The sequence below is a fragment of the Nelumbo lutea genome, chromosome 2 (assembly GCF_056320005.1).
Source record: "Nelumbo lutea isolate HS-2025 chromosome 2, American lotus-T2T, whole genome shotgun sequence".
NCBI lineage: Eukaryota > Viridiplantae > Streptophyta > Magnoliopsida > Proteales > Nelumbonaceae > Nelumbo > Nelumbo lutea.
The window spans coordinates 33351485-33366906 of NC_142685.1; the positions used below are offsets into that span (position 1 = coordinate 33351485).

The 15422-nt window shown below is 37.9% G+C and overlaps 1 protein-coding gene and 1 long non-coding RNA gene across 4 annotated transcripts; one reads left to right on the plus strand and one right to left on the minus strand.

Annotated features, from left to right (window-relative positions):
- Window positions 1-482: 482 nt before the first annotated feature.
- Window positions 483-6575, plus strand: LOC148869720 (uncharacterized). Its single transcript, XR_016106711.1, has 3 exons — window positions 483-649; window positions 5588-5826; window positions 6138-6575. It is a non-coding gene; the product is annotated as an uncharacterized LOC148869720 (long non-coding RNA).
- Window positions 6576-7235: 660 nt separating this feature from the next.
- Window positions 7236-14600, minus strand: LOC148869721 (magnesium transporter MRS2-1-like). 3 transcript variants are annotated; one of them, XM_088973448.1, is made up of 5 exons: window positions 13834-14600; window positions 10326-10454; window positions 9910-10239; window positions 9755-9802; window positions 7236-7575 (listed from the first exon to the last, which is right to left on the minus strand). In XM_088973448.1, exons 1-5 carry the CDS (start codon window positions 14404-14406, stop codon window positions 7345-7347), a joined length of 1311 nt encoding a protein of 436 aa, XP_088829574.1. In that variant the 5' UTR covers window positions 14407-14600; the 3' UTR covers window positions 7236-7344. The 3 variants fall into 3 exon arrangements, with proteins under 3 accessions (XP_088829574.1, XP_088829577.1, XP_088829576.1); XM_088973451.1 differs by having other exon boundaries at window positions 9755-9830; window positions 13834-14547; XM_088973450.1 differs by lacking the exon at window positions 10326-10454.
- Window positions 14601-15422: the final 822 nt, after the last annotated feature.

Consider the following 15422-nt stretch of genomic DNA (forward strand, 5'->3'; position numbering starts at 1 on the left):
TTAAATTATTTTCATCATATATATATGTTTTTTATAAAAAATAAATAATATAACAAATTTATAAGAATATATTTATAAATAAATAAATAACATGTATATTATATATATACAATATAAGCATATAATATATATCAGATCATATCTTCTCGAATTGGATAGGGATAATTTGAATCCAATCTGATTTCTGATTGGATTCAATTCGAAAAAGGGTGATCAAAATTCGATAAAAAATGACCGAATCTGGGATCAGATCATTGATCGATCCATTTGCACCCCTAATCGGCAACCACAAGAACCAACCTTTGGCATTAGACATCAATAAGAGACCAATAGGGTCTAGATTCAGTGGACCCTTCAATTCACGGGGTGCGTGAACCCTCCAATAGGAGGGTTGCATGTCGCCTCTTCAGCTCTCCTCTAAGTAATGCTCAATTCGCCATTTTCCTTGTCAGCGCAGTTTAACTGAGAGGAAGAAAAATGAAATCAATCGAAATGAAGAAAGCCAAGCTTTCCCCCTTGTTTGAACTCCCTATCTCCCCCATTTTTACCTGAGCCCTAACTCAAGAACATAAGACCACCAGTGGCATCCGCATTGCTTCACCGAGCTCCGATGGCTTGCTCTTAGCCGGTGACAAGGAAATAACCTCTGGTAAGCTTCTTCCCATTCTCCTTTTCTTGGAAACCTCATCTCAAATATTATATTCTTTATATTCTTCCTCTATAGACCATCGGCGACAACTTCATTGTTCCACCAAACTCCCTCGGATCATCACAAGGTAACTCAAGCTTTGATCCGAAATACTTATGCAACCACCCAGAAATAACACTTCTAAACACTATATATATGCAAAAGCCAAGCACAATATGCCATCGTCGCTGATGCAACACCTAGACAGCCCCAGGTCTACCAAACATGGGCAGCACTCTGATATCATATTCAAGCTTAAGTTGCTTAATCTTTTGCACCCGTCTAACATCAAACGTCGAAGCTCCTCTCCAACTATGCTAGCTATGGCCTAGACACTCAGATCTGTAATACTAGAAGACCCACTCATATCCATGCTCACCAAGCTCTATACTATGTTTGTGTTGAGCGTCTAGATGAGGTTAATGACCCCTTGATCTGTGATCAACTTTAGTCCCATAAGGGTGAGATGTTTAACTTGAATGCATGCACACCCTATCCATGCCAAGAATAAGTCTCCAATCTTGTGGCATTTCTTCAACGCTAAAGAATGCAAACAATGATATTTTGGAAGCCAAGTTGTTTGTGAGTTTGAAATGTCATCTGCTATTCCCCAACATCTTACCAATGATAATGTCTTCAATGTCGCACTACAATTTATGAACACTTGAACTAAACCATTCCAAGTAATAGAACGACATTCCTCCAGTACCGAACTCTCGAGCAACGAAGTCAACTTGCTCAACTTTTTCAGACCCTCGTTGGTTAAACCGTTGCACTTTTGAACTGATATCTACGTCAACCTACTAATCATAAACCCATCATCACCAATTGCCATGGAGCTTGCTTTGTTTAATAAACTGGAACAAGGTGTCAAAGAAAGGATATTCAAATTCTTGTGCATTCCAATCAAGCCAAATCCCACCACTTGAGTGATGCTTGAAATATTGTCAAGAATAATGCAACTTAGGGGGAAAGTTTGGGTTTCTTTCTTTAGATTGATTTCGTTTTTTTACCGCTCGGTTGAACTACACTGACAAGGAAAACGACGAATTGAATAGAGGAGAGCTAAAGAGGCAATGTGAAACCCTCCTATTGGAGGGTTCGCGTGCCCCGTGAACCGAAGGGTTCACCGAATTTGGACTCAGACCAGCAGATTGACAATAAACTTTTGGGAAAATTCCCGATAGGTACCCTGTACTTTAGGTCGAGTGCCAATTTAGTACCCGAACTTTAAAATGCAACAATCTAGTACTTACCATTAATGGACCATCAGTTATGTATATCACGAGACCTCATGTGCGGTTTAAGACTTTAAAAATATCAAAAATACCCTTGGACAATGTTAATAATCTTCTTTCTCAAGAAAATGAAACAGAGCCCAAACACACTGTTCACCATCTTCTTTCTCAAGAAAATGAAGATCAGGTTCTGGGAACCCAAATCTCTTGATGGAGGTGAAGCCTCCATCATCACCAGCCAGACGTTCTTTGCCACACCAAAGAATGCTTGCAGCAATGGCTCCGGCCTCACTCGTCGAATATCCAAATCCGAATCCTGCCAGAACAAAAACAAATAAATAAACATTCCACCACCGAACGGAAGCCTCCGCACCCCTCATCTTATTTACTAACTAAGAAAGAAAGTGCCACCATCACAGATTACAGAGAGACCAAAGAAATGGTGATGATTCAATCATCCATGGTGATGGGGTTTCGCGTCACCACAACCGGCGGTTGTTGCTCCGCTGGCAGCATAGCAAGTGATTATTTCTGTAATTTTTATTCGTTTATCCTCAATGAATAAATGAAAGAAGAATTTTGGAGCAGCGGTGATCCGATGAAACAATCTGGGATTAGGTATAAAATATCGTGTACTGGAGGTCGAGGAGATTCATATTGCATTGACTCTGGATGGTGGTTTTCTTTCGGCAAAACCCACATGGACATGGGATGTGACTGGGTGAGAGCGCGCTGATTAATGCCATCTCCAAAATCCAAATGAATTAGGGTTGATAAGGATTTATGGTCTTCACTGAACACGATTGGTACCATTTCATACTTGCAAAATCAACGACATAAATGTCTGAAGTGATGGTAGTTGGGTTGCATTGCTAATTCATTGCTTGGGTGTTCATATGGCGCATCTCTCTATAATGTTCATTTCTTCATTTGTACATCAACTCATAAATTTAATATAGATCATTCCGGTTTTCATTTGGTTGCCAACTTGCTGCGGAGACTGAAGAGGACAATACGTGATTAATTGTTGATTGTTGGCAAAAGAGCCTTCAAATCTTTACAGGTCATAGGTTGACTTAAGGAAATCCGCTTATTAAGAATATCTCCTTCATTCCTGGGAAAATGTTCTCAAAGTGCACGGCTGCGATGTACTTTTGGGGTTGGTGTGAAGCGCGGCCTGTGAGGAATAAATATAGTTTCTGAGTTACTGTAGAGGAGCCTAATCCATGAACACAAAACACAAGGATGAATCCATGCAAACGGAAAATCCCAAAACCCTTCGAATAAATTTCCCAATAAAAATATAAATATACAAAGGGATGTCCAACTACTCTTTACAGTGTCTATACTTGAATCCACTTTAATGAGCAGCGGAAAATAAATTTTGGGTTGTATAAGCAATTGTCTTAGCATTGACACACCCTTATATCAGATAACCCCATCCTCCCTGATGGCATAGTTATCAGTCTTAACTCTTCTGATTTCATGATGATTGAATGGGATTTTTTATAAAATATTCAATTGCAGGAATCATGGTTTTTAAAACCGACCCAGTGATCGAACCAATCAGGGGTCCAATTTTTGAGAAAAATGAAACCAATCAGATGATTAGTTCCTAGTTTTTCCAATCTGACCATTCGGTCCGATCCGATCCGGTTTTGAAAACTATGGCAGGAATTGATCAAAAAGAGCATAATACCACCGCCTTTGTCCCTAACTTCATGGAGAACATCAGTGACCAAATGCGCACTACTGGTTTCGGAACCTCAATCGTGGGGCTCAGAACCTGATGCTAACTTCGGCCTTGCCTGATGCTATGGGGACCTCTCCTTGCTCGACTGCGTATTATATGCTACAATGAGGCTCTTATCATCCTTCCCCAGTGTTTCCCCTACAACCGGGGCCACGTCTTCTTAGATGGTTGCTTCATGCGGGAGGATACATTAATGGAAGAATGGTTTGTAATTGTGGAAGGTTCGGAGTTTGCACAGTGTAGTAAGATTGAGAGTTTACACTTGAAGGGCATTTTTATCTTTTTGTATGCCACTTAACAGTTGGTTAGCGACGAGTATTAGATTATCATAAAATGAAAGTTCGGGTATGAAATTGTCGCATTTCAAAGTTCAGGTACTAAATTGGCACTCAGCCTAAAGTACAGGGTACCTATTGGCAAATTTCTCTAAACTTTCCTTATTCTTTTCTTCCTCCTCTCCTTTGATTCCGGTGATTCAATCCTCCTCTTCTCTTCTCTCACTCTCACTCGACCTCGCGGTACATGTTGCACTTCTCTCCCCTTCTCGCTCCCTTAAGACCACACACCCCTCTCCACTCTTTAGCCTTTGTCTTTAGAACCCCATGACCACGCCACCATGCCTAAACCATCAACACAGCTCCTCCTCTTCTCCTTTTCTCCCTCCATCTTCTTCTTCACCTTCATTGTTGCTGCTGCCTCCCAGCAATTGAATTCCTGGAATTCTACAATTCTTGAATGCCCTTCCATTTTCAATAACAATGTCTATTACAACAACAACACCATGTCGCAACAGTAAATATTGTGAACATATACAAACCAAATCTCGTAGGGAGAAACTGAAAACATGGTATAGGAGTTTAGTCTACTTAAACAGGGGTTGGCTTGGGGAGATTACTTTTGTTCCAAGAATGCTGGCCGACAGTGTGAACTGCTAAGGCCCTAAGGGTTGTCCAATCTGTTGAAAATAGAAAAGCAAAAATAAGATTAGCACGGGAAGAAGAAGAAGGACTAAGAACAATAATACCTACCGGAATGCTTGCCACCATTCCACTGTCACGAACACTGATGTGTGAAGAATGGCCGGTGGGATGCTTGGGTTAGGGCTCGGAGAAGAAGAGATCTCGAAATGGAGAGGAAGTTTGAATGTCATTTGGAAGGAATTCATTTTGGGTTTAGTCCTTTGGTGGGTGGTTCAGTCGGTTTGTTCAGCTAACGGCTGAACACCTGTTAAGTCTTTTGATTGTTTTATTATTGATTAACAAAACCCATGTATTGTACAGGTTCCCACTAGTTTGATCATAAAAGCTCTAAGGGGGTGTTTTTATTTTTGGATTTTGAAAGGGGGAAATCCCATTGACCAGTGGGAATTAGAGAAAGTTTATTTTCCTAGGTATCACTTACCCAATGGATAAATAACTTTCCCACATAAGAGGAAAGTTGTCAATACTTGAATGGAACAAAAAAGTCCCTTTTAATAATAGATTTCTATAGCTAAAATGGCCATTGCCTTATTTACTTAAAAAATAAAAAAAAACGTGGATAAATGCACTTACTCGTGTAAGTTTTTCCTTGCATTTAGATGGGTAAGTAATCAGGGTTTGGAAATGGATGAAGCAATCAAGGTTTTTTGTGAAATTGGTTTATATGCTTGTTAACTGAATGCATATATGTATAGTTATATTGCCAAGGGTTTATGTGAGAAGGGGAGAGTAAGCCAGGGTTTGGGGTTTTATAAAAAAAATGAGGGGTAAAGGTCTTGTGCCGACTAGTAGTACTTAAATAATTCTGATCTGTAGCCTCTCAATGGAACGGACTCACGGAGGTTTCAAGATGAAATTGATGTTTTGTTTGATATATTGAATAATTCAATGGTTCCTGACCTTTTAACTTACAAGACTCTCTTTGAAGATTTGTGTAGGGAGGGCAGGGGAAATGAGGCCTTTCAGCTTCTTGAAGAACTGAGGAAGGAGGGATCCATGGAGGAGAAGACCTACAAGACTTTGTTGGATGGATTGCATTTCTCATGTTGGGAATAGATGTCAATCTGTGGTGAAGATCTTCTTTTTCTTATGTACATAAGGAGATATTTGGATATTAAAGAGAAGACCAGATGTTGCGGAGCTCAGGTGTAAAACATGCAATTGGAGGTCTGAGAATCATATCACAAGCTCTTTATTCTGTAATTGGTCTTCGTCCTCTATATTCATTCATTTTCATAAGTTTATTTCAGTGCTTGGGTTTACAACATGTAACATGGAGAGACTAATAGTTTAAGTTACTGCTCATCACTTTTTGTCATAGTCTTGATTCTCGAAAATTTCAAGTATCTCAACCCAAGGCATATTTCTGTAGGATTAATTTACACATTGATCAATTTAGCTTGGGATTGAAATGAGGCTTCGCAAGATTGCTTGCTATGCAATTGATCCAGTTTTTTGGCTTTGTAATCATTCTGCAGATGGTTGTGATAATTTGTTGCTAATAATTTAGCAAAACTGAGTAGCCGATCCCCATATAATTGGGATAAGGCATGGATGAATCTGATCTGTGAAGAATGAATGAATTTAGCAAAACTGATCTGTGAAGAATGAATCAATATTTATGCCCCTGAAGCTATATGAAACTATCAACTAGGTGAGGAAAGCCTTCGATCAGATTTTGTTTTCTGTTAGACTTGGAAGTTTCTCATCGTTGGAAGCTTAATGGATAGCCATTAGTTAATTATCCTGTTTTCTGGATGTTCAATAAATGATGCGGCTCAAGGTGGAAACAGTGGCACCTGGGTGTTTCGAGATTCTATAACCAACAATAAGGGAGAAGTACCACAATATTGGATACTTGCTTGAAGTTCCATTTCCTTGCTTAATGACCAAAAGTCACCTTCTTTTAGATGGAAATGCAGATATGACAACAACATTTATTGTCTTCAGTAAGTTTATGTTTGATTGAGGTTTTAGTTGTTGATGAACTGGCTAAATTTCTATGGTCAAAGTTAGATTTGCACAAACCAGATTGGTTTTAAAATTTTACATTGTTCATCCAAGGAGTGCTACAAGAGTGTAATGAAATTGCAATGGCATGTGCCAGACTAGGCAACTCAAGCTTTGAGCATGTTAATGTGACAGTGGTATGGTTTCTGGGCCTAATTTGTTGCTTGAAGCTGAGTTTGGACAGGGCTGGTGCTGACTTCACTCCAGGACATCTCTAAGAAGGGAATTACCCTTCAAAAGTGGCAACATGTCCTAACTCCTAATTCATAGCATCCAGCCGCACATTGAGAATATCTCCCCTACATTCATATTCAATTCATGGGGAGATGTTCCCAATGTATAGTGGGATTCCCATGATTTCACCATGTGTATAGAGTTTTTGGTTGCAGAGAATCTCGTGGCCCGCCTTTAACTATTCACCCCTTAAATTTTATTGCATTGATAGTTTTGGTACAACGTGCTTTTAGAGAATTTCTTTTCAACTGATATTTCTCCAATGAACAAAAGTGCAGATTTAATCAGATTAATTGTTCTATATGACAGGACTTGCAAGAGGAGACAGCATATACAGGAAAGAATTCAATGAAATTGGATTTCTTACACCAAAATCTAAATAACAATTAAAATAGGTCTGAAAGAGAGATTCCCTTGCCTTCTCTCTCACTTTTGTTGCATTTACAAGGGCATGAGTCTTCTGTACTTGAAAAACCACAAAAATGAACAGAATATAATAACCCCACATATTCCTGTGATTATAAGAACCCACTTGAATGCTTCTGGTTCGTTAAACAATGATATTGAGAAGTTCATCCCAAAGACCCCAGCCACCACTCCGAAGATTGCAACGACAAATGTTGCAGTACTAAGCAGCAGTTCAAATTGGATTAGTTGATTGCGGACATTGTCCTGTCACAACAAAAACAAATCCCTTTTATCCCATAACATTTGAGAGCACCCTCACCCAACCTTCCACCAAAATTTACTTGCATTTACATTGAGGAAATTCAAGAAAGCTTCACTTTACAAAACTAGGAATGACAAATCTGAATAGCAATTTCACATGCCACCCAAGCATGGTGTCAATGGGTCCCAGCCAAATCTTCTATACAAAATGTATGGGGGATGCATGTGATCACCAATGTGTGCTTGCTTTGATGCAAATGAATGTCAAGAATTTTCATCTATAATCACTTTCAGGTCAATCTTACGGTAAATCTCCAAACCTCAACTGTAATCCTTTTGGATTCTAAGTCTGCTCTCCTACAAGGGTTCAAATTACAATTTTTAGTCCAAACCATTTACTGATCATTTCATTAGCTTCCCCAGCCTTTTCCAGGTTAGAATTGACAACGTAGTTGACTCTCACATCTGGGCTGAATATTTTAGAACAAAAACTTGGTTCCACTGAAATTGAACCCAAACTTGCAACCTATATTCATCTTCATGTTTTACAAGTGCTGCACTGCTGGACCATGGTGCACTAGCACATCTCCGGATACTTCTAATATGATGATGATGATGATGATGATGATGATGCCCGTGTGCCTAAAGAATATGTACTGGGTCTTGGTATTCCTAGACAAGGTTCCATGTAGGGTTGCCAATAGGTTAGGCCTGGATGGGCTTAGATCAACTCAAACTGATTTGAAGACACTCCAACCCAACCTGTTCTGTGAACGGATTCCAAAGGTTAAATTTACAATTTTTTGAATGTCCATACGTCAATAGGTCAGGTTTGGTATGGGTCATCCTCAACCAGGAACTGACCTGCAGCCTGATTAAGATTGACCCAATCCAATGCCATGACCCAGACATCCCTAGTTCAATGAGAAGAGACACCCAAATTTATCTTCTTTTTTTTTTTCATTTTGTAAATGGTTTCATAAACAATTTAGGGGGTGTTCTCCAACCTGAGTTTTTTCCTGTTTTATTCCAAAAAAAAAAAAAGGTTCCACACTCATTTTGATAAAGCATTGATTCTTAGGCTGTGTTTGATAAAGCACTAATACAAATGCATGGGAGCGCAAATGTAAAAAATGCAAATTCTTGTTTAATTTTGTTTTGGATTTTACTTTATTCTGCTTCGTCTTAATTTACTTCATTTGTACTGCTATCAAACAAAATAAGATAAAACTTAAAACAAAAATAGGTCAGAATATACACTCAAATCATTTGCACTGCCATGGTTTTGCATCAGTGCTAATTTATTTGCATTCCAACCAAACACAGCCTTAGGTTCAGTTTGGAAGGAGTACAAATACAAATATGTAGAGTGCAAAACCTTACATTTTGTACTACTTTGTATGTATTTGTACTGTACAAAAAACACATTTTTTTTGTGTGGTGTATTTCATAATTTCTTGTTTCCAAAACTAAAACAAGCAACACGTTCTTGAATTTTGGTTTCAGAAACATGTTTTCCCGTGGTGGTTTGAGGTTATGATTCATAAAGCAAGCAGTATTTGCACAGATTCCAATCAAATGGACATTATCTCACCTTCCTTAGTTTTAACATTTATTTATGATCTTCTAAATGTAGGTTTGGATAATACATGGATGCTTTAAGCCAATACTTGGAAGAGGGTGTATCTTGGTGTATACCTGTAGCTTATATCAGCCTTAATGCATTATGGAAGTAAAAACAAGTTTTTTTTTTTTTTCATATCAACTTTTTATTGGTATTAGAAATAAGGTCATTTTCTGAATCAAACTGAAAACTTTAGCTTTGTTTAGGAAAAACATACAGCCAAGAAAGCATTTTTTTGTTGCTATAATATTTCTTGGAAACAAGTAAAAGGAAAATCATTCATGTTGAAGAACACCCCCTTAATATTTACTTATTTTTATAGGCTGGCATGCCAGACATATACACCTGCTTGCTTGGTACCATGTCAATTAGCAAGACAAAAACCAGCATGCAAATGGTAGAGGCAATTCCTTGTGCCTATTTCAAAAAAGGCAAGAGAAGAACAAAAAAATCACCATCTTAATGATGTCGTCAATCACTTTTAAGGGTTTTCTCGATGTTTCTGTAAAGTCAGGAAAATGTATTTACTGCAATTATGGGAAGGAAAGAGGAACAGACCAGCTGAATGTTGATGAAATCTTCCGTGTCTTCAATATACTCCTTCAACTGAGACAATGATAGAAGGATCATATGACTGAAGTAAATAATTCCATCCACATGTAAGAGGAAATGAGAAGAAAAACAAAGATCCAAATTAAAGGTGATTTACATACCGATGTTAGTTTATTGAGAGTGCTATCAATCACTACGAAGTATGCCTCTAATAACATCTCCAGCTCTTCTATGTTCTCAGTTGTGCTGTCTGAACTCTTCATGCTATCCTGCCTGCTCCTTCCAACACTCAAACTTTTCTCAAGTTTCCGACCGTCAGGGGTTGAAACAGGAGAATTTGGGGCAGAAACAGATAACCCACTCCCAGTAGAGCTGTATCCTATAAAAGACTGATCACCATAGAATAAATCCATGCGCTGCTTCTTCTCTGTAAGGTACATTTCAGCCATATCTCCATCATCATCCATTAACTGCTCTATCTCATCCCTGACCTACAAAACAAAGGTACAGAAAGAGTTCATAATTTGCCCAGAACTTTTGAATAAAAGAAATAGAAGAAAATGGATTTTGAAAATACTTTCTGGACTCTTCGAGTTAAAGCTACAAGTCTGCTTTTCAATCGACGAACTCGTTCCAAGTTTAAGGTACTGATCTTTGAAGTTAGTTCATCTAACAATGGATACGCTTCAATTTCTAACTCTACTGCCTGATTAACAAAAATTGAAAATAGCTCTTCAGTTACTACTCTATAAAGCAAAGTTGAAATTGCCATGAGGCTAAGGAATGAGGATATTAATATATAAATGCATGTAGTTCTTTTATATATGCATAAAATTAGAATAAGCTATTGATATCTGCTCTAACAGTGTGGAAATGATTTGCAAGTCTCTTATTTTAAACATTCCCTACTAAAAACAGAAGTATCCTCATTAAGCTGTTTTTCCAAATGTTTAGGAGAGGGAAGTGTATATAGGAAATAACAAAAAGAAGTTGGACTACATTATTTATCATGAAAAGAAAAATAATTTGAATACTTAAAAAGAATAGTCTTTTAGGAATGGAGATCCTACAGGGAATAAGACAAGTCCAAGAATAACCTAGGTTATGATGAATGCAGCAAGATCTCTAAATGGCAATAGTCAATGACATGCCTTTGTAACAGTTTGCAAGTGGTCTGTGGCGACAAATCACTTGAAGCAATCATGAATCTTTAGATAATGAAAACAATCATTCCTCAAGTCAATGTATCATAATGCAAGAAAGTAAACAGCATGAAAGATGAAATGTAAACAATAATCTGAAAATTTTCAATGGACAAAAGAAAAGTTATGGCTAAAAGGCCAAAGGATACAAAAACAAATAGAATAAAGACTGAAAGAGGACAATACAGCAATATGTCAGCCCTAGAATATTTATCCTAATACAAATAATCCCTCTCAACCCCTCAGTCGCAAAATCATCAGCCACTGAGTTAGGAAACTGAAGGATCCACTTGAACAAGCTGTTAACTCTGGAATGATGGGCTTCATTTCCTCTTACTTGATGATGCAATACCTAAGGATTGTCAAAACTGTCCTGTATCCATCCAGTAACAGCTTTGAAGCACCCAAAAAATAATAATAATAATTTCCTTGCAATTTTCTGATTTTCTCAAAGTTTGGACCCTCTTCCCAATCAGTTTCTTTTTCCTTCCCCCCCCCCCTTTTTTTTTTTTGATAAGAAAGCAAATGAACCATAAGCAATTGATCTTATATAACCATACAACCCTATATCTGTAAGAAAAAGAGAAGGTATTGCACTATTACCGAGTTAACTAGCTCACTTGGCATTTCCAACTTTACACTTCAAACACAATAAAAAATGAAGACACCTCAAAATAATCACTGTCCCTGGTCCACACTCCAACCTTGATGATCCAACTTATCTCTCAAATTTATCTCTAAAAGTATTATCCCTGTAACTCCTTCCTACCCACTGCTTCAACCCACCTATACATTCATTTGAGGGATTAAGGAACTGCAATATCACAAAAACGACTATCTGCAGCTTTTCTATTCAATCATGTCACTCTCTAGCATCCTTACTAATAAAACTCAGGGCAGTGATGTCTCGTTATTACTTTGTTTTTTTTTTTCTTTTTACATATGCAAGATGCACACAAAGAGAGGTCACTGAGACAATAATACCAACCTAACCCTCCACCCCCAGCCCCCAAAAGAAATAAAGGGGAAAAGGAAGATGGTTTGAAACCTAAAATATAGAATAAACCCTTGAGAAATCAAACTGAAGGTACACAAGGATGGAAGTACTGTTAGCAACAATAATTTTATATGTGGAAGCTGGAAACTTTTACTTTCTACACCTTAACATGCACTCACCCTTGTTCCAGATTAGTCCTAATCAGTAATCACACCTTTCACGATTTAAAGCCATGAAGCAGTACCAAGAAATATGCCTCTTGACTTATATTCAAATCCATTCCCTAGGGTTTTCAAATAACCTATAAATTATTTTATGTCACCTTCAAATCTTCATGCAGTTTATTTTTGCTCTTTCCAGAGATAGCTTACAAAGTTTTCATGGAACTTATATTGGATAAGGAGCACAAATTCAATTGTGACACTGAAAAAAGATTCTAGCATTCACCCATTAACCCCAGTTTCTCAATGAGATAACATGGGAAAGAAAGTCTCACAGGTCTCCTCTTCTTTTGTCCCTTCTTTGTCCTTTATGTTTGTGTGCATGCATGCATGGGATGGGGGAATGTCTGACAATTGTTTATAGAAAGAGAGTGAGCAAGGAAATATTTATGAAAGTATATATATCCAATAGAATCATCCTGGCTCCCGAGTCATACTCAAAGTGCAATACCCCCATCCCAGAAAGAAAAATAAAAGAAAAAAGGAACTTTCTGTAAATACAAATATCGCATTCCTATGGTTTAATTCCAGAATCCTTAGCTTCTTCTAGTTAGAATACAGAGACATTGAAACTTCAATAATATGATAAACAATATATGTGCAGGTAATAACATATTCTCAAACATAGGGCAGTTATGCTTGTTCCATATATGCATTGTAGCCTCTGAGCTTCAGTTGGATTGGTACATTTAAACCAACAAAGCTTTCACAACTAATTAAGATTCTTGGACCTAGAAGTTGCTATGTTACTTCATAAATAGACCAATAATAATATTGTTCTCCACATGATAAATGTATGATTACCATGAATTAGTTTTCTTCCTTTATTTCTTAATTTTTTCCCTTTTTGCTCTTTTGTAAGACTGATAGAGAGCAGTTGAGGATTCACCATTGACCCAACCCTTCTGGCTCAAAAAGGTAACCCTTCGCACAATCCAAATTATATGAGAAAGACATGACATGCTGTTCAAGAAACAATATCATTTTTATATCATTTGGGCTGAGGAACCTCAATTATTTCCATGCAATAATTACCAAAATTCATAGGAATGGGTATGGTGGAGTTGTATGAATTGCGTTCTATTCCAGTATATGAATAAAAGTCAAATTTAGTTGACCAAATGTTCTAGACTACCAAGAAAAATAAAAATAAAAAAATGGAGCACAATAATGTTGTTTCCTTCCAGGATTGAATCATCCTTGAGTATTGCTTTATTGTCGCTGACCAGTTGAATAGGCAACTCTTACTGTAAATGTAATCCCTTATCAATTGGCATTTACAAATACTTAATTTCTGTCCACACCACTATCCTCCAATAATGTGGTGTTCACCTCAATCTTGAAATCAGACTGAACTGGTCGTTCAATTAATTGTTTTCATTTCACTTTACCAAGCATCGTAACTTCATTCAATAAAATGGAAACATATAATGTAATTCAAAGGCCTCCAATTCAAGATACCTGAAAAGATCGAGGAGCTTTAAGATGCGGAAATTCAAGAAAAACCTTTTCACCACCGAAGACCTTCTTTAGACTAGCATAATTTAATATTTTATTCAGAAAAAAAGCGGCAACTAAAGGCATGAACCAATTCAAATAGAAAAATATTATCACAAATGTATTAATGGAGTCGGGCACTAGAATTCAGATTACTTCTCTTCGCACCTGAGTATCGAGAAACGCACATGCAGACTCTAGAGCAACTTCGAGCGCCCTAAATTCGAAGGGCAAATAATCTGGCGACGTATTCTCGAACACATCCCTGCTCTGTTGTGAATTAGGACCATCCGACTGCCAGGCCTCCCCGTCCCCAGCCGGAGTCAATCGCCGCTGCAGCTCCACAACGTACTGCAAAACATAACTATCAAGAGAATTCAATAGTAACACCTCATCGGCGTTGATTATACACCGAATCTGTTCTAGATTCACGACAATCGCCTTCTCTCTTCCGAGAATGGTAGACGGATAGACGAACAAAGGATCGAGGAGGCGGAGATCCCGGGCAGGGAGATCGCAGCGACGCATCATGGTGAACTTATCAACCTCGATTATCTGAGAGTTCCCAGAGGTGTCGACGCGAATCCATGATCGAATACTTTGCCCGCGCTTCTTCAGCCCTAGGAAGTCCGTGCCTTGGAAAAGCGACCGGCCGGAGGCAGAGGGTCTGAACGACTGTTCTCTAACGTTTACCACCGGCGAGGGTCTTAGCGGGAGAAGGCGTTCTTTGAGGTCCGCCATTAATGGAGAGTTTCACGAGGTCTGCACTCTGCAACAATACCAGCTCTTAGAGAGAGAGAGAGAGAGAGAGAGAGGGGCTGCACTTCTCGTCTCTGCGAAGGATCGTAACATTGTTTCTGCTGCTTCTTTATGATTACTGAATGTTGGTCTGCATGAAATAGGAAACCATGTGGTTGAATACGTCATATTATTATGAATCATTGATTTGAATCTTGATTTCATTATAAAGGAACATTTATACGTTTTGAACGGTTTAGATGGATTTAGATGTGAAAAACCTCTGATTGTCGCAGAGTGCGATGTAGGATATAGGGACACGTCATGTCATTATCGAAGCGATTTTCAGTTTCCCGCTATGGAATTGTCTACAGTTGTACTCGCAATGCTGGTCAATTTACCATTACATCACGTGAGCTCTGTCCACGTGGGTCTTATCTTACAAATCTTAATGATGTTTACGTTGAAAACTTGAAATTGATAGTAAGGATTAAGGACTATAACCTCGGCCCTGACCGGGCTAGAAAATGATCACCCGATCTAAAAGGAGCCGGACCCAGATCTAGATGGGACCCATCTAAAAACTTCTCCTCCTATACACCCAAAGTTTTTCTAATTATCGAGTGAATGGTTCGACCGTATGGGTTGGGTTAATAGATCAATTTATGATGTGATAAATTGAATACTAATAAACACAAATACATATAAAAATTTATTAAAAAATGTGAAAATTGGATGTATCTAACATTTTATATGTTAATTATATTAAAAATAAGAATAAATATGATAAATAATTATTATTTATTTTGGGCTGATTTCAGGAAGCTCCAAATGAAGCTTCCTATGCCTTCTGTGTTTTAATCTCGTTCGAAAAGATTCAAAATGATGCACAGAAATATGTGCATCTACCAAATGGTCTTCGGGCTACCCAGATCTTATGTCAAAAACTCAATGCATTTATTGACTGTCAGAACTACGAGAAGATTTTCTCAAAAAGACTTACCAAACGGGCTCTTAAA

What these genes read in the sequence shown, in the direction of transcription:
- LOC148869721 (XM_088973448.1), bottom strand. Translation starts at nt 14,406, where the DNA reads ATGGCGGACCTCAAAGAACGCCTTCTCCCGCTAAGACCCTCGCCGGTG. An exon ending in GTGCGTTTCTCGATACTCAG is followed by an intron (nt 10,455 to 13,833) that starts GTGCGAAGAGAA and finishes TTTGTTAATCAG; the next exon opens with GCAGTAGAGTTAGAAATTGA. An exon ending in TAACTCGAAGAGTCCAGAAA is followed by an intron (nt 10,240 to 10,325) that starts GTATTTTCAAAA and finishes TTTGTTTTGTAG; the next exon opens with GTCAGGGATGAGATAGAGCA.